The sequence below is a fragment of the Caretta caretta genome, chromosome 8, assembly GCF_965140235.1.
Source record: "Caretta caretta isolate rCarCar2 chromosome 8, rCarCar1.hap1, whole genome shotgun sequence".
Taxonomy (NCBI): Eukaryota; Metazoa; Chordata; order Testudines; family Cheloniidae; genus Caretta; species Caretta caretta.
In genome coordinates, this window is record NC_134213.1 from 49,194,655 (window position 1) to 49,218,457 (window position 23,803).

A 23,803-nucleotide genomic window follows, 5' to 3' on the forward strand; every position below is an offset into this window, starting at 1 on the left:
TAGAGCTGTGTTCTTTCCACTGTTACGTGAGTAGGGCATGACTACAAGTCTCCAAATAACTTTTTACAATCCAGTATTTTTGTATTGAAATATTCAAGCATTGATACATGCAGCTGGAATCTGAAAGTGTTATGAACTCCTTATGATTGGGACCTTTCTTCTTTATGTTCCCACTACAGCCAGCTCCCAGTCTTCATAGTCTTCTTTCTCCCTACCCACATCAGATTACGTGCCGCACAAAAGCTTTGGCTGGGGGGGGAAGCCTTCCCCGTCAAATATATTAGTGTATAAATTACTAAACTGAAGTGTGGCTGTTAGAAAGCTGCTGCCGTGATTATGACAGTATTTTTTTCTTTACTCAAAGAGTTCATATAAACTTGGAAGGGGAAGATGCTATTGTTTTTATGCCTCTATATCCATGTCCTTATCAGAGCCCTAAAGAATTCCCTATTTTTTCATCCTCTCTTTCCCCATCTTATTGAGACCACCATCCTTGCAGCCATCTTCTTTTCACCTGAAGAATGGATCAGAATCCTGTGTGGAACCCAGTTACCTGGCTATTTAATAAGCCAAAATGGAGACTAATAAGTAATGCAAGGCATTCCTTCCTCCACAGGGATTGCGTGTACATACTTCTGTCAACCTGACAAAATGAAACGGAAGATGGAATCTCCTGCCTGGCAATGTTTGCGGTTCAATTAGGCACTAGGCAACTGGGCAAAGCCAGTCAGTTACTTTGCACACAGTCTTTGAATTAGTCCATATACTCTACTGTGCTAACCTTCTGGTTCTGTTTATTTTTATGTATGTTGCTGCAATACATCATTAATTCCTTAGTAAAGTATTTCTCCAAGTTTTCCATTCCTCATAGTTTAATCTGCCCTTGTGAATCTCATGCATATAATGTGAAATAAATCTATTAATAACTTTAGTCTGTGGAGGTTTGTTCCTGCATAATTTTTTTGTTAAAAGAAAAGGAGTACTTGTGGCACCTTAGAGACTAACCAATTTATTTGAGCATAAGCAAAAACAAGGGGAAATAGGTTACCTTGCATAATGACTTAGCCACTCCCAGTCTCTATTTGAGCCTAAGTTAATTGTATCCAATTTGCAAATGAATTCCAATTCAACAGTCTCTCGCTGGAGTCTAGTTTTGAAGTTTTTCTGTTGTAATATCGCAACTTTCATGTTTGTAATCGCGTGACCAGAGAGATTGAAGTGTTCTCCGACTGGTTTATGAATGTTATAATTCTTGACATCTGATTTGTGTCCATTTATTCTTTTACATAGAGACTGTCCAGTTTGACCAATGTACATGGCAGAGGGGCATTGCTGGCACCCTGATGGCATGTATCACATTGGTAGATGTGCAGGTGAACGAGCCTCTGATAGTGTGGCTGATGTTATTAGACCCTGTGATGGTGTCCCCTGAATAGATATGTGGGCACAGTTGGCAACGGGCTTTGTTGCAAGGATAGGTTCCTGGGTTAGTGGTTCTGTTGTGTGGTATGTGGTTGCTGGTGAGTATTCGCTTCAGGTTGGGGGGCTGTCTGTAGGCAAGGGCTGGCCTGTCTCCCAGGATTTGTGAGAGTGTTGGGTCATCCTTCAGGATAGGTTGTAGATCCTTAATAATGCATTGGAGGGGTTTTAGTTGGGGGTTGAAGGTGACGGCTAGTGGTGTTCTGTTATTTTCTTTGTTAGGCCTGTCCTGTAGTAGGTGACTTCTGGGAACTCTTCTGGCTCTATCAATCTGTTTCTTCACTTCTGCAGGTGGGTATTGTAGTTGTAAGAATGCTTGATAGAGATCTTGTAGGTGTTTGTCTCTGTCTGAGGGGTTGGAGCAAATGCAGTTGTATCGCAGAACTTGGCTGTAGACGATGGATCGTGTGGTGTGGTCAGGGTGAAAGCTGGAGGCATGTAGGTAGGAATAGCGGTCAGTAAGTTTCTGGTATAGGGTGGTGTTTATGTGACCATCATTTATTAGCACTGTAGTGTCCAGGAAGTGGATTTCTTGTGTGGACTGGACCAGGCTGAGGTTGATGGTGGGATGGAAATTGTTGAAATCATGGTGGAATTCCTCAAGAGCTTCTTTTCCATGGGTCCAGATGATGAAGATGTCATCAATATAGCGCAAGTAGAGTAGGGGTGTTAGGGGATGAGAGCTGAGGAAGCGCTGTTCTAAGTCAGCCATAAAAATGTTGGCATACTGTGGGACCATGTTCTGTTTCTGACATCTGTGCAAAGGGAGCGGGGGGGAATCGATTGTAGGATGGACAGCTCATGCCTTTGTGTCAGTAGGCGAAGCTCTTGCCATATATTCTATTTTCAGACATTTGTTCTGTGATGACGAACCATGTTGTCTGGTATATAAATCAAATGATCACAGTCAATATTGTAAGATAAATACTCCTGATTACAATCAGCATGAAAACAGTAGTGTAGCCCATTGAAGATCTTGTGTAGGGCTATAAGTTTTCAGGAAGGAAGCAGTCAAATGGTCTATTAATTTTAGCCAGATAATTATCTGGCAAATTGGGACAAAGGTGATGTTTAGACATTTTTAAATGATGCAATTGTTAAATTATGTATACTAGCAAGTCACACGGAGATAGCAACTCAGTTGGCAGAAGCGCTAGCGTTATTTTCAGTGTCTTAAGAGACCTCCCATTATGAAATAAATTGGAGAGTTACAGGATTTTGCTCTCTGCAGTGCTCTGCTACTGTCCAGACTGATGCTTTGCAACTGTCAGGGCCAGCCTTGGGCACAAGCTACCCTTTGTAGGGTTTGAAGGCAGGCTCAACAGACATGCTGGCAGCCCAGTTTCTTCCTCCTTCCCCAGCGGTGGGACTGCAGGGGCGAGGTAGTTTGTTGACCAACTTTATCTCAGCTTCTCCTATGACCATTGGAAGCTAGTCGGATAACTGTGACCTACGCTGCCTGCTATGTCCCTTTTAGCAACATGTGCTGTTGTGAGCATCTTGGATATTTTCTAATGCACACACAGTATTTTGAATTGGTTCTTCAAGTAACTAAACGAACCATGCAGATGATCGCTAGAAGAGTGGAAATCTTTGCCAAGAGACTTTATTTTTATTATGCTTAAAATCTTGTAGCCAGGAAGCTGAGCTCTTGCATGCACATTGTTACTTACTGTGGAATGCCAACGTTCAAGCACTTCATGTTGCTGAACCTCTTTCTCAGGTGCCATGGTAGAAACTGAGCAGCCTTGTGCGGAATATGGGTTGGCTGTCAGCAATTGTACCATTTCCATAGGTCTGTTTTATTTAGGTTGTTATACCTCTCCCATTGTCCTGGTATCTGAGTGCCTGAGCATGATATTCAGTGTGTCTTAGGTCCATAGCCACCCAGGACGGTCTGCAGTATGGCTGTGTAGTGCATTATCACTGTGCTATCATTTGGTCTGAGCATAGGAAGGAGAAGAATCTCCTAAGTCTTCTAATGGTGGCTAAAGTCTTCTGAGAAACTTGCTTCTTATCTTGGGTACAGAAGAATTTATTAACATGTTTGCAAGTTGCCAGTGGCTTATGTTTCATAGGAGATCAGTCCTTGGGGTTTTTCAGAGGCTCTGATTCCCTCTTAAGTGCATTTGCACTCTCTCACTCTGTGTATATATTTAGAGAGAGTGAAAGAAACAGAGGTAGGATCATATGAGTCCATCTGCTGTCCTGAGACACTTTCCATTCTGCTACAAATCAACGTCAGGAAGATTTTTCCTACATATCTACAATGTCTCTGGTAATTTGTTTTTGAGACTTTTACCTTCGATTCTGATTTGGATTTGTTACTACATTACAAATAAAATGTCTTTATTTTGGTGCCACTTTCCTCTCAAATATTTATCAGCTGCAGAACATTTTTCTTTCTGTTTTATGTATTCCACATGGCAAATGAGGAGGCTGGCTTTAAACAAGGGCTTTGCTATTCCCGAATTTTGAAATAGATTAGTGCGTTCTGTGACTTACCACTTTACAGAACTTTTATTTTCCCCATTCATTTTCATTGCCATCTAAAAGTTATCTGAACTGCACTGTTGGGGCCCAATTTTGTGAAGCGCTGTGGATCCTCCACTTCCCTGATGTCAACGGAATTGGAAGGTGCTCAGCACCTTACTGGATTGGACCAATTGGATCCTATCTAAAGGGAAGGATTTCTCCTTTAACTTTGAGGCAGAGTCCAGAAGCAGTGAGTGCTTTGAAACAGTGTCCTTACCTTTTTCTTTATCATCATCTCTTTGAACAGGTGATGGAGAGTGAGGAGTTCATGCTTCTTCCAGCCAATCAGCTCATAGATATCATATCCAGTGATGAGTTGAATGTTCGCAGTGAGGAGCAGGTGTTCAATGCAGTGATGGCCTGGGTAAAGTACAGCATTCAGGAGAGGCGACCCCAGCTACCCCAGGTAACCTTGAGCGTGGTTCACATGCATCTGCTTTGTACAAGGAGAGAGAGATTTTGTTGGTGTAAGTAGTGGAAATAATTCCCCTCCTGACTTTCCAGGTGTGTTAGAACACTCACATTTTCCAGTCATCTAGGCCTAAAAGTCCAGTGCCCAGGTATGTTAGTAACGGGCCCTTTAAAAATGCTTACTGATAGAAACATTAAGATTTGCCATACTGGATCGGACCCTGGGTTCATCTAGTCAATCCTATCTTCAACAGGGGCCGGTACCAGATGCTTCAGAGGATTGTGAATGAACCCCTAATGCAATTATGGAATAACCTTCCCCTAAGGGAAGTTTCTTCTTAACCCCAGGCAGTTGATTTATGCCTTGAACTCTGAGGGTTTATACTACAGCTGGTCAGAACATTCTTGATTAAATATGTTCTTTTGTCAAAGCTGAAATTTTGCGGCAGCATTATCTGTTTTGACAAAGTTTTTGAGGGGAAGGTTTCTGAGTTCCGGGATTCTCTGGTCAGAAATAATGAGGAAGAAAGAGAGACTCTTACTGCCCTGCTTTGCCCTTTTTGCTCCAAAAATGGACATTTCAGCACAATTGCATTTCATGAAAACTTTCAAAAGTTGTGAAACAGAATTGTCATCCTCCTGTCAGCTCTAGTTTATACCCCTTACAACTCTTTGGTCCCTTGTAGGACCATATGTTCATCTGTGTTTAATTCTGTATTCTATTATACCTGCTTGTGCATTTAAAGTGTAAGCTGTTTGTGGCATGTTTGATGTAGTTCATTTACTGTACACTGCAGTGTACACTTAAAAGGGTAAATAGATAATAAAACTGTCAGCCAAACAAGTGCTTAGGACAATATGTATAGACATCTGCAGTCCTCTTAAGGTTTTCAGTCAGGTTGTTGGGTTTCATTCATGAGCAGTCTCATTGGGTCAGCTCTTTTAAAATCTGATGTTGTCCTGCTGGATAAGGACACTGGCTTATTGAAATTGCAAAGGTGCTATAGACAAAAAGTTGCATTGAGCCAGAGTATCATGGTCTGAATTACTACTGGGATTGTTAGTACACTCCCTATTGCTAATCTTTCTGTCCTTGTGACTGCATTATAACTTAATTGGATCACAAAGCATGTGGAAGCAAATTAACTAATGTTGCTCTCTATTTGACTGCTCCTTCCATCTGTAAGGTGACAAGTGCGTTGCCTTTAATTGTGTTCTGTTGTCTCATAGGTGTTGCAACATGTCCGTCTGCCACTACTCAGTCCCAAGTTCCTGGTGGGTACAGTCGGCTCAGATCCACTCATTAAAAGTGATGAAGAATGCAGGTAACTCCCGCTGGAAAGAGTGAAACTGAACAGTGCAGTTCTATGAATTTCACTTCATGCCTTATCTGTGTTTGCTGTCCAAGAATATTGTGATTTGTCAGTGGTAAAACTAAGGTGATACTTACCAGTTTCCTTTTCTGGGATTGGGCAGAGGGGAGATAGAAGAAAGCACTGCATTGCAAGTATGTATTTATTTGTGTAGAAGTTGCAGTGTACCCTCAAAGGAGCTTTTTTAATCAATATTTTGGTGGGAGAGAAAGCTTTGGGTAAGCAATTTACCTTTCTGATAAATCACCCTTCACAAAATGGCCTCTTTTTCCTATCACTTTGGCTGTAAAGCCAGGTGCCTTGGTTACCATGAATCCCACTGAGCACTGCTCAGAGGAAGCCATATTCTAAACAACCTAAAATAGCTTTTCTGTATCTGAAAATGTCATGTCTTTTATTACCAGGTTAGCCAGGGGTTCCCAAACTTTTTTTCCCTGAAGTCCACCCGTCCAGTTGCAATAGGCACTGTGACCCACTATTAATACTTCTTGGGGAAAATTATAAATATTAATTATTACATACATATAAACTATAACACTATACACAATGTGCATGTTCCTTTTCATTTTAATGTAAACGATAGAAATCCCGAGCAATATGCACTCAAAGAAATGCTTCAAGATCTTTGAAACCAAACAGCTTTAGTAAAACTACACTTCACTTTGCCAAATTTTGCTCTCCACATTTTTTTATTCAGAAAGGGGAAACGCAATGTGTGAATGTGCAATGTATAAAACTGAACAATAAGTCACACAATGTTAACAAAATTGTTTAAAAAATGTGCTATTTGTTGATTTTAAAACAAAATAGTTGTCCAATTTTGAACACTATAACTATATTGTGTTTTCAATTTTTTTAGTGTAAAATCTGAATTTCTGTGCTGTGTCAGTAAAGACCCAACCTTGCTTTCTACTAACTAGAAAAGAATAAAATATTGTAAATAAAAACATAAAATGACAATTATATTGTAACACACTGAGGCAACAGGTATTTATCTGACCTGGTAAAGGAAAATCCAAACGTCAAATATGTGTCGTCATATTTTCTTACTACTTCCTTTATTTTTTTGGCTGGCTCATTTTGTGTAGCTGTAAATAGTCTGGGATTTTCAGTATCTTCTCCATCAGAGCATTCTTCTCTTTTTCTAAAAAATAAATCTATCCTTGTCAAATTGAAATACTGCTTGACGTTTTTTACAGTTGTAAATGGCGGACTGTGCGTACGTTACTAGGTTACCTTGCAGTGAAATGCACCATTGTACTCACAAAAATTAAACTTGACATATTGCAGCTTGTTTTTAAAATAAATAAATAGTTTTTTCTATGTTTTGTTCAACATACACAGCTCAAAACATTACATTTATATAGCTATTACTTAGATTACATGAGTCACATGAAGTTAAATATTTACTAAGAGATTGGCTGGAGAATGCAGTTGTGCTGGCAGACCACCCGAGACTGTGTCGTGGCCCACCTTTGGGCCCTAGCCCACAGTTTCGGAACTCCTGACTATACCAACCCACCTGGAACTAGAAGAGAATGCTAGGACTATGGGGAAACTGCAGCTCCCCTTTACAGAGGCATAAAGCTCCCCTTTCTAATGCTGCAGGCTCATGAGATATCAGACTTTGAAGCTCTGGTGTTTTTATATACAGAAAATTGTCACTCGTGTAGGACTAAATTTTTCGCTTCCTGGTCTTTGGGCATGTGTAATACTTTGGTGCTGAAGGAGTTCAGTTTTTGTGTGGAGAAGGTGGAAGCTTTTTTGTGGCAGGTTATTTAAAATAAAGTAAAAAAGCCGATTGAAGTTGCTCAGGGATTTGGAGTGTTAGAATTATTTGCAGGGTGATATATAAGTGGGTAAGAGGGTGGGTGAGCTACTTAAAGCTGAATGATAAAAATTTTTATCATCTGGATACCTCATCCATCTATTGGTATTGTGTGTGAGGTTTTAACCACTGATATTTTGATCCTAAACAAAATAATTGCTTGTCAAGTTTTATCTTACAGCGCATTGTTTTTTTAATTACTTATTTTGGGCATGGTTAAAATAGTAGGGTCTTTATGTTAACCATAGTATTTTACATGTACCATTCGTAGTAATATCTAATGTTGACACTGATCAAATGTTAGTGCCAATCTAATATTTCGAACGAGGGCATGTTCCAGCGTTCATTGAGATGAATAGCAGTCTTTCCATTGACTTCAATGGGCTTTGGATTAGGCCTTTGGTTAGCAAAGCAATAGATGTCTTTTGAATACCTAAGAGAGGTCATATATATATTGTACATAAAGTCATGCATATTCTTTTTAGTATGGCAATAACTGGAACATGATTGGTGATGGCTGCTATTTTTAGGGATGGCATGTCCCAAATAGTACTTCCTGAAAAATGCCACTGTCACCCAGACATTTAGAATAAAAGTTTTCTCTTGCACAGGGACCTGGTGGATGAAGCTAAGAACTACCTGCTGTTGCCCCAAGAACGGCCACTGATGCAGGGACCAAGAACTCGACCACGCAAACCTATCCGCTGTGGAGAAGTGCTCTTTGCAGGTGCGTCTAGTGCTTGCAACTTTGGCTGTGAGATCCAAGTTTAAATGCTCTTTGTTTCAAAGTTAATCCATATGGCCAACCCTAACTATCAGACCTTCAGAAGTGACATTTTATGTTACCCATCCCACAGTTTGAGTTAACCTACACTTTCTTCTTGTCTTGCATTGTCTTTGGGCTTGTCTGCACTTACTGGGGGATCGATGTGCGGCGATCGATACATCAGCGGTTGATTTAGCAGGTCTAGTGAAGACCCACTAAATTAACCGCAGATTGCTCTCCTGTCGACTCCTGTACTCCACCAGATCGAGAAGACTAGGGGGAGTCGATGGGCGAGCGTCTCCCATCGACATTGCATAGTGTGGACCCCGTGGTAAGTAGATCTAAACTATATCGATTTGAGTTACGCTATTCACGTAACTCAAATTGTGTAGTTTAGATCGAATTTTCCCTGGAGTGTAGACAAGGCCTTTGTCTTGCAAAATGGGTTTCTGGTCTATGATTAGTGCTCCCAGGCACTGTGGTAGCACTCATAATAATACATGCTGAAACACTTGACTTTCAATGGGACTTGTGCTCCTAAACTCACGTAGGCACTTTTGAAAATTCCATCCTGTTTTCTTATTCACAGTCCTCTGAGTGAATAATTCTGATAGACTGTCTTCTTGGGATAGTGTGTAAGAAGCATCTGTGGGCAGAAGATGTAGATAGATTATTTGTTGTAGACAGTGCACAGTGTGTGAGTTTGATGTACTACCCTGACACTGTTTCTTGTGTTGATTCCTGCAGTGGGAGGCTGGTGTAGTGGGGACGCAATTTCCAGCGTGGAGCGCTATGACCCTCAAACCAATGAGTGGCGGATGGTGGCTTCCATGAGCAAAAGGCGCTGTGGAGTTGGGGTCAGTGTTCTGGATGACCTCCTGTATGCTGTGGGAGGCCATGATGGTTCTTCTTACCTTAACAGTGTAGAAAGGTAGGTCTCCAGCAGAGACATCAAAACATGGTGCCATGTGATAAAGGCGTCCATTTTGCTGTCTGTGTTGCTTATATGCTGAACGGCTGAAATACTACATCTATACTATCTACATTTCCTGCTTCAGTACATAAGCTAATATGTGGCAGTGGTTACTAGCAGGGTGGATTTGATTTAAATCACTAGTCAGGAAGACTCGATTTAATCATGGATTTCTTACATAAAAGTGCGTTCTTGTTGGTTGTTATAAGCTTAATACATATTCTTCACAACTCAGAGACAGATGTAGGTTTCATTTTTAGAAGGTACACAATATACATTTTTTAAGTGATCTAATCTGAAAATTTTTCAAAATAATTTTACAGTTATATCAGAAAATGAATGATTGTTTGGTTATTTCATTTACCAAAGGCAATTGAAGCAGATATTTCACCTCCCAATGACTTCATAAATATCTCCAATTCAACAGGTTAATTGTTAATATTTGGAGGATTTTCTTGCCAGGCTGTATTAGGAGGAGAACATCACCAGACAGACATTTAAATTGTTTTATTTAACTAAATCAACGTTATGCATTCTGGATTTTTTTCTTCAACAGCAAACATATAATATTTTAACAAAACAAGCATATGAATTTTTGAATTTAGTTAAATATTCAAGTTTTTTAAAATCAGATTTGTTTTTGTTAAAATTGTTTTTAACTAAAATAGATAAATGAAATATTTAAAAAAAAATTAAATCGACTATGTCAGCCAGGTCAACATGAGAAACTTAAAATATTGGCTTCTGCACCTAACTCAGTCATCCTCACCTTCATTTTCCTGTTAGTTCATAATCTGGAAAAGAAAAACAAGCTTTCCTGCTTTTTCAAGTCCTAAACGATTTCTCAATTTGGAATGAATTCATACAAAGGAAGAAAATATTCTTTCTATACCAGCAGAAGAAGCTACTGCTGTTAAAAGTGAGATTATCACTTCAACAGTCTCTGAATCCAAGTGCTTAAGTGACTTCAACCAGTTCACTGGTGTGACTTTCTTTAAAACATCATCAGCAAACATATTTCTTGAATGGTTCACCCTGAGCTCTGAAGTTTATTATCGTTGGCATTATGGAGGGATGATTGCTGGATGTCATGTCACAGCCAACTCCTCTTCTTCAGCAGTTTTGAAGGTTTGACCCTGGTACCAACTACTGAGAATATTTGCAAGAAAATGAGCTAGAGATAGTGCTTGTCCCATTTGTTTTTTTTAATGCTTGTAATTTAACTCTGTCATTGCATATTTCTCTTTTTAAGATCTCACTCAGTTCCTTCCAAATTTCAACAGCGTCAGCAATAAAACAGCTATTTCCCTGCATTTTGTTCAAAGCTACAGAAAATAGGCTTCAGGGTACTCAGCATGTGTTCAACATTTCTCTTAAGCCCAATGTTGAGAACTTTGGCTGTGACAGTGTCATCTATTTGTTCACGATTTTGTTCACAAACTGTCATCAGGTTAGGCCAGTTCTTGATATAGAGGTCAAAACAGTCCACTACTGAGTTCCATCGCACTTTTTGTGGGAGAGTTAGCTTGGTTCCTCTCACTTTTTTCAGAGCAGCTGCTGCAAAGTGGTTGTTACGGAAGTATTTTGCAATTTCAACAACATTAGCCTTTATTTCTGGAACATTGGAGGTGCATCAAATGAGCACTGCAACCGTATGTTATTAGCTTGGGACTCTCTTCTAAATAATTTCTTCTAATCTTGGATACATTTGCAGCATTGTCTGTAACCAAGCTGCGTACTAGACATTTGAAATTTTCTTCACAGATTCTTATAGCTTTTACTGCTACTTCTTGTAAGTATTATGCTGTGTGTGCATTTCCTGATGTATCAATTGTTTCTGTAAGGAAGACATTCCCTCCTGCTGTTGTCACACAAGCACGTACAACAGGATCATTGTGGACACTGCTCCACCCATCAAGACTCAAAGGTTAACAATTTCACCGTCTAGACCTTTTGCACACTGCTCAGTTTCTTTTTCATACACTTTATCCAGCAATTTGCCTGCGACATCTGCTCTGTTGGGTGGACTGTATCCTGGTCTTAATGACTGAACCATGTTAATGAAGTGTGGGTTCTCAATCATACGGAAAGGAGAGTTTGTTGCATAAACAAACTGGGCAGTTTTTCCATCAATCATCTCTTTTTGTAATCTGCTGGTTCTTATCACATACTTCTCTATGGTTGTTTCTGGATGATGGAGGTTTTTCTTTTCTTTTTTGCTACAGGTGATGTACTGTGGCTATGTGACATACATGATATGACTGAAACACTATCATTGGCAGATAATTCTGAAACTATAGAAAATGATGGTGATCTTGAAGGTGGATAGTCTTCAGAATCCTGTATGTTGAGGATGGATTCTCCTAAACAAAATAAGTCAATGCAGTTATTTCATTATTATTACGATACTGCTCATTTAGTATTACTCATTGAATTGACTGACACTCAGTACTACTTTAAAGGTGAAATTGTAAAAGGAAGATCTGCCGATTTCAGCTATTTATTTTTGATCACAACTGCATCTAAAATGATAGTACCATAGAGCAACAACTATATTTTTTGCTCAAACGTGAGAATTCAAGACTAGTCCAGAAGGAAGACGGGCAGTCCTTAAGAAAGAAGTATGAAATAAAAAAGTTTACCAGCTTGAAGATCCTGCATGTTCAGACATGTTCCTTTCATCATCTTCAACACAGCTTCCTCCTGAGAAGGAACACTTCTCATGATGTTGTTTCATTTGGGCAACCAGGCCTTGCATTTCTTTGTTGCACTGTTTTGCTTTTTGCATGCATGCCTGTCTTACCCACAGGTAGAGGAACTTCATTAAAATATTCCCTAATCCATGAACTATTGGAACTCATTCACAAAACTTTTCTTAAACATTACATGAATATATTGTCTCATATTGTAGAATTAGAATTTATAATCCCTGTTCCATGATGAGATACATTATAGCTCAAAGATATCTTTATCTTTAAATAGGTTTTTTCCTCAAAAAGCATTTTATCAAAAAAGCCAATTTAAATGAAAAAATCCGATTTTTTTGATTTTTTTTTTAAATCATTTATTTTTATCCACCCTTGTTACTAGCTTTTTTGACATCTGTATCAATTTTATACTAAACTGAAACATCAGACATACCAGGATGTAGCCTTATATCCCTAACTTAATGGTAATCTTAGTCTGACCTCTGCTCTGAGCTCTCTGAGGCATAGCCTTTGGCATGTGAAGGAGTAGGGAAATGAAGTGTAAGAGTGGGCCTGGCTGTAGTTTATGATGGGTATGGCTTTTGCTAACTTCCTTACATATACATTCCCACTGGCTTGTTTTATTAGTGTTGCTCATGAAGGTGAGACTGCAGGCATATATGTACTTGTAAGGAGGGGAAAACTATCCAGACATTCTTTTCTGGGTTGGTGAATAGAGAATTATGTGGACGTTGGAAATATATACAAGGGAGGAGGAATGGAGGTCAGATTTGGGCCTTTGAAACCTTCAGTGATTTAAAGTAAAATACAGTGGAACCAGCTTTTAGTGAGGTCAGTAACTTTTCCAAGAATGACTTCATACTAAGATGAGGTTTTACTGCAACCAGAATTGCAGTTTGCACTGCATAGTGTATTGGAACAATTCAGGACTTTCATCCTTCTTCATAGTTTTCCTCTGAAATCAGGATAAGCAAGTTCCACTGTACCACTAATCACAAGCCACAGGGGAGTCAGAGATTTCTGTAGATAAGCAGTGCAGACTTGAATTATTTGACACGCTTTTTAGATACGACCCGAAGACTAATCAGTGGAGCAGTGATGTGGCTCCCACCAGCACCTGCAGGACCAGTGTTGGAGTGGCAGTTCTCGGGGGATACCTCTATGCTGTTGGTGGCCAGGATGGTGTCTCTTGTCTCAACATTGTGGAAAGGTATTAAAAATAAGGAAGCGGGAGGGAAGGAGAAGGAAAGATCTTATAAGCAGATGCAGTTGGTGCATGTGAGTTTGAAAGAAGGCAACAAATGCTGAGTGGGTTTGTTAGTGATTGTATTTGAAGGTGGATGTTTTTAGTTTAACCTGAATTCCAGCAAACAGCAACTGTCTGCCTAGCTGCCATGATGTGTATATACTGAACCTCTTTTAGAGGCTAAAACCAGAACAGACGTGTTAGTATTACCCCACCTGAATGTGGAACTGTCAGAAATACTGCTCCCCACAGATTCCTTTGGTTGCTTGCTGTAGCTCCCAAGGGAAACAGGGCCTGATGTGTATACTTGGAAGCTCAACTGGTCTCTGCTTTTTCTTGTGGCAGGTATGATCCAAAAGAAAACAAATGGACTCGGGTGGCTTCCATGAGCACCAGGCGCTTGGGAGTGGCAGTGGCTGTGTTAGGGGGCTTTCTCTATGCTGTGGGAGGCTCCGATGGGACGTCACCTCTCAATACAGGTATGTCACTTCTCCATACTGCACTGCAACCAGTATCTTCCGTGGTCCTGTTCTTTTACCCATACTCCTTCCCCAGAAAGCTGGTAAATATTTGTGTGGTCAGTTTTCTGAGTGAGTTCCTCATCTGAAGTTAATTTTGCTATACATTAGTACTGTCCCCATCCTCCTAAACCACTGCTAGCTGGTTATATGTTTGTGTGTCTGCTTCTTACTAGGAAGTTGCAATACGCAGTTACTTTGTGCATTTTCTTAGCACTTGCCTACAAAGAGCCAGTGCATCATCTCTGTGATATCTCTGGTCTTTGCTGGCTTGGGCAACAGCATACTTACTGGAGCTCACTCTGTCACAAGTGTAGATGGCAGTACAGACCAGTTGTAGCTTCACCAGAATTTCATTCTTCAGCTCAGGTGCATTAAATGACTGAACATCTGGCATTCCTGTCTTTGTTAGACTGGGGTTGGGGAGAGGAGGAGGAATAGCAAGTCTTCTAGAGAAAGCAGGGAGAAGCAGTGTGGATGGTGACAAACTGACACAATGTGTTTCTGGTGTGGGGAGGAAATGTTGTCTCTTCACAGTCTGATCCATGTTATGGCTACAAGCACAGAGCCACTAATAGAAGGGCATTAGATGGTGTCCAAAGATTTGTAATATGACTTTCTCCACAGTGGAGCGCTACAATCCCCAAGAGAACCGCTGGCACACAATAGCTCCCATGGGGACTAGACGGAAGCACCTGGGCTGTGCAGTATACCAGGACATGATCTATGCTGTGGGAGGCCGAGATGATACCACAGAGCTCAGCAGTGCCGAGAGATACAACCCCAGAACCAACCAGTGGTCTCCTGTGGTGGCCATGACATCACGGCGGAGCGGCGTGAGTTCTGCTTCATTTGCCAGCTTGTGCTGTGCGTAGCTACTTAGCTGGAGCATAGGGAGGGCTCTGCTCTTTTCTTGCTTCTTTCACTTTTCCTGCATCTTACCCCCTTCTAAGAGGGAAATGTTTTTAAAAAGGCAAAGCACATAGCCCAGAAGGAAGTACTAGGTGTAGCAATAGTAGCTTCCTGTGCTGCAAGGGGTGAATGGGTGATGATGACAACTTTTTAATACAACCGAGAAGGGGGAATTGTTTTTAGGCCGGTTTTTTCCATAGGAGTTTTGACTACTGGCACTGAGTCACGAGCACTTAATTCTGAAGCAGGGAATTCTTGAGTGTGCTACTTCAGTAAATAGTGATAACCTCCCACCCTGCCCTCCCAATAACATCAGAAGCCATTAGAGGAAAGAACATGCTATTAAACACACAGGCCCTGTCCTATTGTGCACTTTGGAGGAATTAGCAAACGAACATGATAGATCTCCAGTCTATCTTGCCACCCAGAAAAACTGGACTTAGTGATAAATGGTCACTTACACCAAAAATCACACCACATTCAGGTTGCTTCCAGTCACTTACCTCAAATCAGTTACCCTAGATCTTAAACCAAAGACAATGCCTATAGCCATTCCTGTAATAAACTATCTAAAGGTTTATTAATTATGAAAAAGGAAGAAGAGTTATTTACAGGTTAAAGCAAGCAAACATATACACACAAATGAGTTACCATCTAAATCCAAAGAGTGATTGAATTGACAGACCACTACTTAAGTGTTTTTCAGGGCAGACCCAGGAGGCAGCCCCTGGCTTCAGTTTAGAGTCTCTGGCCCTTCAGAGTTCAAATAGCCAGAACATTGGAAAATTTTCCCATAGCTTTGTTTTATTTCCTTCATTCAGCTTTCAAGGCCACAGGATGAGCTTTCTTGCATATAGCATTTTCTAGGTATGATGGAGCCATTAACCAATCCTTCATATTGCAATGATCCTTGATGGCCTTTCTGATTTTGGTAGTCCTTCTGGATGGACAGGGAGAAAGATTCCCATAGCTAAATTCATAAATTCAGAGCAAACATTTTCAAAGTTATAAAGCAAAATGTACATATTTTCTAATAGCATGGAATACAGACATTGTAAGTGTGATTGATGCATGCAGCAACTTACAAGCATTTCATAGAATCTGAACACTAAATACATTCTTACAAGAATAATACCTATTTTGAGCAAAACTAACATACAGGTGACCTGCTCTGGTCTCCAGCTACGAGGTTGTCAGTTCTTAGCTAATGCCTGCAGCCTAGGCAAGAGCTGGCATCTGGCCTGCCAACATCACAATGAGGTCCTCAGAGCCTGGGGCTGGAGGATCTTACTGTTCGCTTTGGGATCAGTGTAGTACAACTCCTATTGCTTATTGTGTGATGAAGGTCTTATTCATTCTAACCCTTGCTGTTTTTACTCTCCCAGTCCCTGGGGCATGAACTTGAGTGTATCATTTGTGCTATCTGATGAGCTGAACCAGTCTTGAGAGCAATGACATTTAAATCACTTGTAAAACCAATGTACTGCTAATGAGAGTCCAACACAGTTGCCAATGCACAAACAGCAAAACACATTTTTTTGTCTTCTCTGACACAGTGGGAAAGCTCTAATTTTTTTTTTTTTTCGGTTAACTCTACTCAGCATCCCAGAGAAGTAGCCATGTGTTTTAGGGGAATCTGTACTGAAATGTTCTAGTTGAATACCATTTTATGCTAGGTTTTATGAATCTGTATTTTAACTGAAATACTAAAATACAATTGTCCCTTCTGTACCCCTACTGCCTCCAGGAACGTGTGCTGTGTACTGACATCTTCCCAAGGCTTGACTCTGCTGATTAATGAATGGCTTTTTATTGAAGTGTTTCTCTTGTGAGACAAGCCTTCAAGACCTGCAATGAAGCATGAATAATGTCTGTGGCGGTTGTTTTCCAGGTTGGCCTTGCAGTAGTGAATGGACAGCTAATGGCAGTGGGAGGCTTTGATGGCACAACGTACTTGAAGACCATTGAAGTGTTTGATCCTGATGCTAACACATGGAGGTAACCTTTAAATTCATGAAACAGTGAAATTGCAAACCTTAGGCACACCTGCTTAAATTATGCCTATGAGTAGTCTTCCCAGCAGAGTGGAGATGTGTTGTGCCTCATCTTACTGGAAGTTGGGTTGATGGAGGTGGCCACTGTAACCCTTTATGTGACTTGGCTGGTTTGTTTAAAAGAGAAACCAACAAAGGGAGAAGGCAATGTGATCCAGTGTGTCACATGACTAACCTCCCATTTCCAGAGAGAGAATCCCTTTCTGAATAACTCAGAGGTGGAGAAACTGTGTTTCTCTGCCACCCATATGCGCTTGGAATCTGTTTCAGAACAGAAAGGAAATGGGGACATTTACCACTCATAATGCTGTCACTTTAGTGCTGACAGACTGTATCAGTAGCAGTGAAGTCTCCCTACGCAGCCATTTCCTAAAGAGAGGTAGCAAACCTCTACATAAGTGTTGGGCTTTCACCAAAACAATCCATATCTGAATGGTCTATAGTGCTGCTGTGTTGCAATATGTGTCTTGTCCATTGCTCCTCCATGCGTCGGACCAGAGGAGTAACAGCCATTTTTGAAATAGCTCCCTGTGGCGAGGGCCTGCAGCTTCCTTTTTCAAAACTGGAGTAGCTGTGCTTTAAGTCCCCTCTACCATCTTCATTTTGAATATAATAGACATGATTCTACTACAGTGCCTTGAACTCAAGAACCCCAAAGACCTTTGCTCACTTTAGTGAATTAAGCCTCACAATACCATTAGGAAGTAGGGAAGTGTTGATTTGCCATCATACAGCTGGGGAAACTGAGGTCCAGAGAGGGCAAGTGACTTAGTCAGTTACATGGTGAGCCATGGGTACACACTGTATTAGAACCTAGACCTCCTAATCTCAAGTGCTGTGCTTTGGAACATTTTTTGTAGGCTAATCTGGAGATCTGTGTGTGTACGTACACATGCATTGAGCCATGTCTGCTCAGTTTACCAACAAAAATAAACATCTACCTTAGCTGTGGTAGCTTAAAGATACAGAAAGCAGAACAGAATTCAGTATGCTCCTTTGGGGCTATCTAGGCTTCACAGTGCTATGCTCTGATTCCAGAATCTCTCTAGATGGGGATATATTGTATGAAGCGGAGCAGTTTGAGTCAATGGAGTTCTGTTAAATCTGCAGGGCAAGCAGTTAGAAAAATCTTGTTTTGACTTGTAAACTAACCAGGTCTGATATGAAACCACTGGTGGGAAATATGTACTGAATAGAGACAGGCTGTTTTTCCAGAATCACTTTTCTGACGATAATTGCACTTGAAAACAACAGTTTGTGCATTAATCAGTGTAGAGTTTCGGACTCTTATTTATATTCTTGAAAGGGATTTGATATTTTAGAAATCTGTCAGGGTGCAGGGAATAGGAAGAAATTAATGTCCTTGTCCTACTGAGCTAGCCTGAACTAATACATTAACCCTTTCATGTTGAGATTTTCCTATGTGGCGTGGGAGGCACTTCTCTCAGTTAAGCACTCTTGTGTGGTGATGCCTCTGTACAGCTCAGAAAGCCAGCCCAGTGTGGAGCAGTATATACTTAATACTCCTGAGGGAAATCTGTGCCAAAAATTAAAAATTCTGTGCCAAAAAATATTCTGCACACATTTTAAAATTCTGCAAAATTCTACAAATTTTTTCAATAAATAAATGTGGAGGCTCCTGCATTCCAATGAAGAGCAGAGGCCACTGGCTGCACGGAGATGGGAGATCACCCTCCGTCCGTCCCCCCAACCCCATCTCTCTGGGACACAGACTTGATGGAGAGGAGAGGCTGCACCCAACCGTGACACGGCGCAAGGGCCAGGCCTGCCACAGAAATGCTCCAGGGCCCTGCCCCTCCACACCAGGCACAACAGGTGTGGGCAGGCAGGTTCAGCCTGGAGGGGGATCCAGGTGTGGGATGAGAAGGTTCTGTATGGGGCAATCTGGGTATGGGTGGCTCAGTGGCGGGTCTGGGTGCGGGGGGTGATTCTGGATGCACAGGGGCTCTTTGCAGGGTTCTAGGTGCAATGGGACTCTGCAGGAAGATCCAGATGAAGGTGGTTGGGGCTCAACAGGGGAATCTGGGTAAGGGGGGATGGGGCTTAGCAGGGGAGTCCAGATGCTGGTGGGGTGGGGGTCTGGGTGCAGGGGCCTTTTCAGGGTGGGGGTTGGAGTGAGTGAGGGAGGCTCACTGCTGGGGGTGGTCTGGGTGAAGGGGGTTGGGGTTCAGAGGGGGGAGTCTGACTGCAGGAAGTGAGGCTCAGCAGGCTGGGGGTTGAGTTGGGGGGGTGGGGTCTGGGTATGCAGGAGTCCAGATGCACAGGGATTGGGGCAGACAGCGGAGGAGTTCCCTGTACAGTGACCATTCCTGTCCCCCCCCCCGTCCCCCCCCCCCCCCCCATTGCTGAGGAGAGATTGGGGCTGTGTGTGTGGAGCTTCCTGCAGCCAGGGGAGGTTCTGGGGGTGGGTCTGAACTGGCCCAGGCCGCTCCTTTCAGGGGAAGAGCATGTCCCGTCTACCCCAGCCCAGCTGGCACTAGCAGTTGAGGGTAGGAGCCACCGGCCCAGGCATCCCCAGCCCCGCCTTCCATGCAGTGATTTACCTCTCTGCCATCTGCTCCAGATGCCCAAAACAATGTGCCCGCATTGCTGGGGTGGGGCACGTGACCACTCTTGCGGTTTCCCTTTGCTTCCCCTTCAGGAAGTCCTTTTTTTGTAAGGAAGCAAAGAAATCTGTGGGGGACACGAATTCTGTGCCTGTGCAGTGGTGCACAATTCCCCCAGGAGTAACTTAATTCTGCCTTTTAACTGGATGGTGACAGCCACTTTCCCTGGCAGAAGTGGTAGGACATATAATATGGAGAACTAGCAAAAGCATGTTTTTGTAGCTAACACAGGTAGCTATTGAGGATACTAGCTTGTTTGTTACCAGCACTGAACTGAATAAAGCTGGTGGTGTCTACTATCATCTTCCCTCTCTTTATTGGCTGGGGGACTTCTTGCTGTGTGAAGTTTTTCCTGTGTGAGGAGCACCACTGGGAAATCCTTGATATGCAATCTGGGGTTAATGGGTGGCATTGGTGAGAGTTACTGAAAGAACTCAACTGTCCTATTTCTTCCAGCAGACTGTAACTGCTTCAGCACATAGAGGAATATGCAGCTGAAGTAGGAAATGGGAGCTGATAGGCATCAGATTTCCATGTGAAATCTGGATATTGTTTCAGTATCATAGCGTGGAGAGAACAAATGATGTTTGAAATGCATAATACATTGGTCTGTTCAGCTGTGTGTAGCATAAAGCAGATACGAGTCTGAAATTAGCTATGCACCATGTAGAAGATTTACCCCTTGCTCCAGGGTTGCCCAAAGCATAGCCAGAGGGCCTAATGCAACCCATAGAGTTGCTGCCCTCTGTTCCTGTAACTACACAGGAGCAGAAAGGAAATTCAGTGCAGTTTTCTGTTGCTGGAAGACTCGAAGCAAAACAATTTGCTGTCCCCATCAAGGGAGATACATATATGAGCAAATATGGCTATTTACTTTAGATGTGTGTTTGTATAGATTGGGGACCCCTGCCTTACTCATCAGACAGCTTAATCACAGTCATCACCTTAAATGGAGACCAACAGTTATGCTGAACTATACGTGCTGCCTGCGGAGGCTGTTTCATGCTTTTACCAGAGAAGAGCGTGCATTAAGAGCCTAAGCACTATGACCAACGACAACTTTTCTTTGCAGGTTGTACGGCGGAATGAACTATCGTCGGCTGGGAGGCGGTGTAGGCGTTATCAAAATGACACATTGTGAATCCCATATATGGTAAGCATCTAATGCAGAAAAAGCCCTTCGTTCTCTATCCTATATAAACTGAAGAGACTTACTGACTCTGGAGCTCTATGCGGCTCTAGTAAAATATAGATCCATCTTAATTCTTTGCTGGTGCCTCTTTCTATGGAATTATAAATAAAATGACTTTTCTGAGTGCACGCCCAATGGGAGACCAACTTGTCAGACTCCAGGGAACCACCGACTACAACTAGAAGATTTGCTTATGTCCTTATTTTTTTCTAAACAGTCTCTCAGTTTTTGAATAAACTGAACTGTAAAAGTTACTCTAACATAAACAATGACCTGGGACTGCAAGCTGTGCCAGGAGTCTGGCAAAGAGGAGGGGCTCTCCTCCTCCAGCAGTGGAAGTGGCATCCATGCAGGGGATGAAAGAGGAATGTGATACTGAAAATAATGCTTTTGCCTTATTTACAGAAAGCTTCATTTAAAAAAAAAAAAAAAAAGTTCTTGACCAGAAGGGTGCCACCTTTGCACAGAAGCTTTTCTGAGTGCAGAATATATTTATTTTTTCATTTAATTTGTATCATGTATTTTCTTTGTATCACTCTCCGTGAAAGATTCCATCTCTTTTAATTTTTTGAGATTGGGTTCTGACAGGCTGATGGTTGGGGCAGGGCTACATCCTGTGAGACTTCTGGATGCTGCTGTGCCACGCCACTTGGGCCTCTCAGAGCACAGGAGCTGTGAAGATTAGTGCCCTGAGTGTCTGGTCAGTTTTTTGGGAAATGAGAAGCAGGACTGGAACACCCATCTCTTTGCTGAATTATTGATACTCAAGAAGGAGGTTGGGGTTGAAAGGTGAAAAATAGCAGACTCCAAATTTATGCATTTTTCCCAGTGTGTGGTACAAAGGTTCAGGATCTATGTCTTTCCTGTATGTGAACCTTGTGAGAGCACTTATTGCTATTATCAATTCTTGTGTCTGCTCACATGGGAACCACTTGTTATTTTTGGACAATCTAGAAAGATATCATTGCAATTTCCTGGCACTTGCCCCTATTGCAGACTTGAAATAGCTTCTGCTGAAAAATGCTCTGGTCAGAATCAGCTTAGCTCCCTACCCGTGTCTCTGCTGTTTCTTTATAATTCATACTGGGGAACATTAGGATAAGGATCAGATGGTACCTCCCCTTAGTGAATTTGTATGCACTTCCTTATGTTGGCTTTAGAGCTGGAAAAGGTATGAGGCCTGCTTAATAGACTTCTGGAGGAGGTGGTGTGCAATTGCATTGTGAGTAATGGGGTATGTTTTAGTGAGTGCAAAAAGCGTTGGGGCACTCTGCCATCCAGTTTGAGCAAACAAGACAAGTTTGCTGTATTGTTAAGTTCCAGAATGAGAGAATGTCATGATGCAACCGAGGTAACTTTGTGACATACCTACTAAATTAGAGATTTGAAAGGGTGAGAGGAATGTACATCCTTGATATTAAGAGTGGTGCTAACATCTCAGTACGGTTTGATTCCTATAACTCAGCACTTTAATGTGCTTGAGAATGTAGAAAAATAACACTATGTAACAAAAATGGGTCATTAAACAAGACTTTTTTTTTTAACAAAAAACAAGCTCCTCAAAGATTGGCATTCTTGTGTTTACATTTGATGATCATTTGCACCTTTACAAGGAAAAACAAGTATTCTGTAAACAATTGTTTACATGTATCATTTATGCTTTTCTAGCATGAGTAACTTGTATAAATAGTAGTGTTACCTTAATAAATTTCTTTTATGCTGTTATTTATTGCTTGTTCTTTTTGTCTAAAGCAGCAGCAGGAATAACAACTTATGGTTTAATTTTTATGCTGATTTGCTTCCTTTGACTTCAAGAGAAACAAGAACAAGCCCATTTCAACATCTCTAACAAGAGCAGGGGACGCAAGAAATAAGCTGTTACCACTTTCCAGTTAAGTTATAGAGGCTCATCGCTGCTCCAACTTTAGGGCATAAACTGATCTGCAGATGGGAGTCAGGCAGAACTACTCTCCCCCTACTACACAGGATATAGTATTTTTCAATAGGGGTTTGATACCTTCCTGAAGCATTGGGCATCAGCCCAGTAAAGATGACATATTGGACTGAACAAATGGCTGGCTGAAGCAGTTCCTAAGGAAAACTGATGTGTAGCTCTGCTGGTTGAGGGTCTGGTTGGTAGGGGAAATGGCACATGCATCCTTTAGCCTAGAAGTGGTTGTTCAGGACACAGCTATTTGTCTGGAGGGAAAGGTGACCCTGGTAACATAAGCCAAATCCAGCCCTAGTGTAATTCCACTGATTTGCAAACAGGCATTTACTTTAGCACACTTTCCTAGAACTACAGTTATGTAACACTGAACATATGTTATTTAGCAGGCTGGTTGTAGATTAAATACCATTTTCAAAAGTGGAAGGTGGCTGTAGATCATACAAGGGAAACACTCATTGATGTAGAACATCTCATCATACGTACACTGTATTGATCTTTCTTTCAGTGTCCCTTTGTCAAAGCTGGAGTGAATGTGGGCTAGTGTTAAATTTTTGTATTAAAATCAAATATTAATTTCAGATCTTGTAATGACCATGCAAATGAGAGGGATTTTTGTATCGGAGAAGGTGAGAGACTTAAAATTCTGGGATAAATGTAGTAGTTCGTTTAGGAGAAAGATCCGATCAGCAGTACAAGTTAAGTCACTGGATTTCAGAATAAAACCCCTCAATATAAACAGGAACTGCTTCAAGCTGCCAATCTTTGTATCAGTTTTCAGTCTCTTGCCAAACACAAGGCCTAGAATGTACTTTTTTTAAAATGAAAACTTAAGGCAAGATTTTAAAAAATGGGACTATGGAACTATGCTCTGAAGGAAAAAAAAACAACAATATTTAGGTACCTGTCATCCAACAGCAGCCATGGATCAGTGGGACCTGGTGAGTGCTCAGCACTTTTGAAAGTCACACCACATAAGCACCTGCCTGCTAATTGTATTATAGAAGCACCTAGGAGCCTAGTCATAGCCAGTGTGCCATGCGCTGTACAAACAACAAAAAGATGGTCTGTACCACAAAGTATTTAAATATAGACCAATTCAAGAGTAGGCAAGGTGGTATTAGTGCCTACGTCAGCAGCATCAGTGCTATTATGTACCAATCAACAGGTAATAAGATTATTTAACTGAACTAGCGCAGATTGCGGCAGGTAAAATGCAGCTTGAGCAGAAGT

General features: G+C 41.5%; 1 protein-coding gene across 1 annotated transcript in view; it reads left to right on the plus strand.

Moving 5' to 3' along the window:
- Positions 1 to 22,160, plus strand: part of KLHL20 (kelch like family member 20) — a 38,493-nt gene extending 16,333 nt beyond the window's left edge. Inside the window, exons 4-12 of the mRNA XM_048860364.2 lie at positions 4,262 to 4,420; positions 5,656 to 5,750; positions 8,238 to 8,353; positions 9,140 to 9,323; positions 13,140 to 13,283; positions 13,665 to 13,798; positions 14,465 to 14,673; positions 16,641 to 16,747; positions 20,503 to 22,160. Of these exons, the coding sequence (XP_048716321.1) occupies positions 4,262 to 4,420; positions 5,656 to 5,750; positions 8,238 to 8,353; positions 9,140 to 9,323; positions 13,140 to 13,283; positions 13,665 to 13,798; positions 14,465 to 14,673; positions 16,641 to 16,747; positions 20,503 to 20,587 (1,233 nt within the window). The 3' untranslated portion in view covers positions 20,588 to 22,160. The remainder of the gene's footprint in view (positions 1 to 4,261; positions 4,421 to 5,655; positions 5,751 to 8,237; positions 8,354 to 9,139; positions 9,324 to 13,139; positions 13,284 to 13,664; positions 13,799 to 14,464; positions 14,674 to 16,640; positions 16,748 to 20,502) is intronic.
- The last annotated feature ends 1,643 nt before the right edge of the window (positions 22,161 to 23,803 follow it).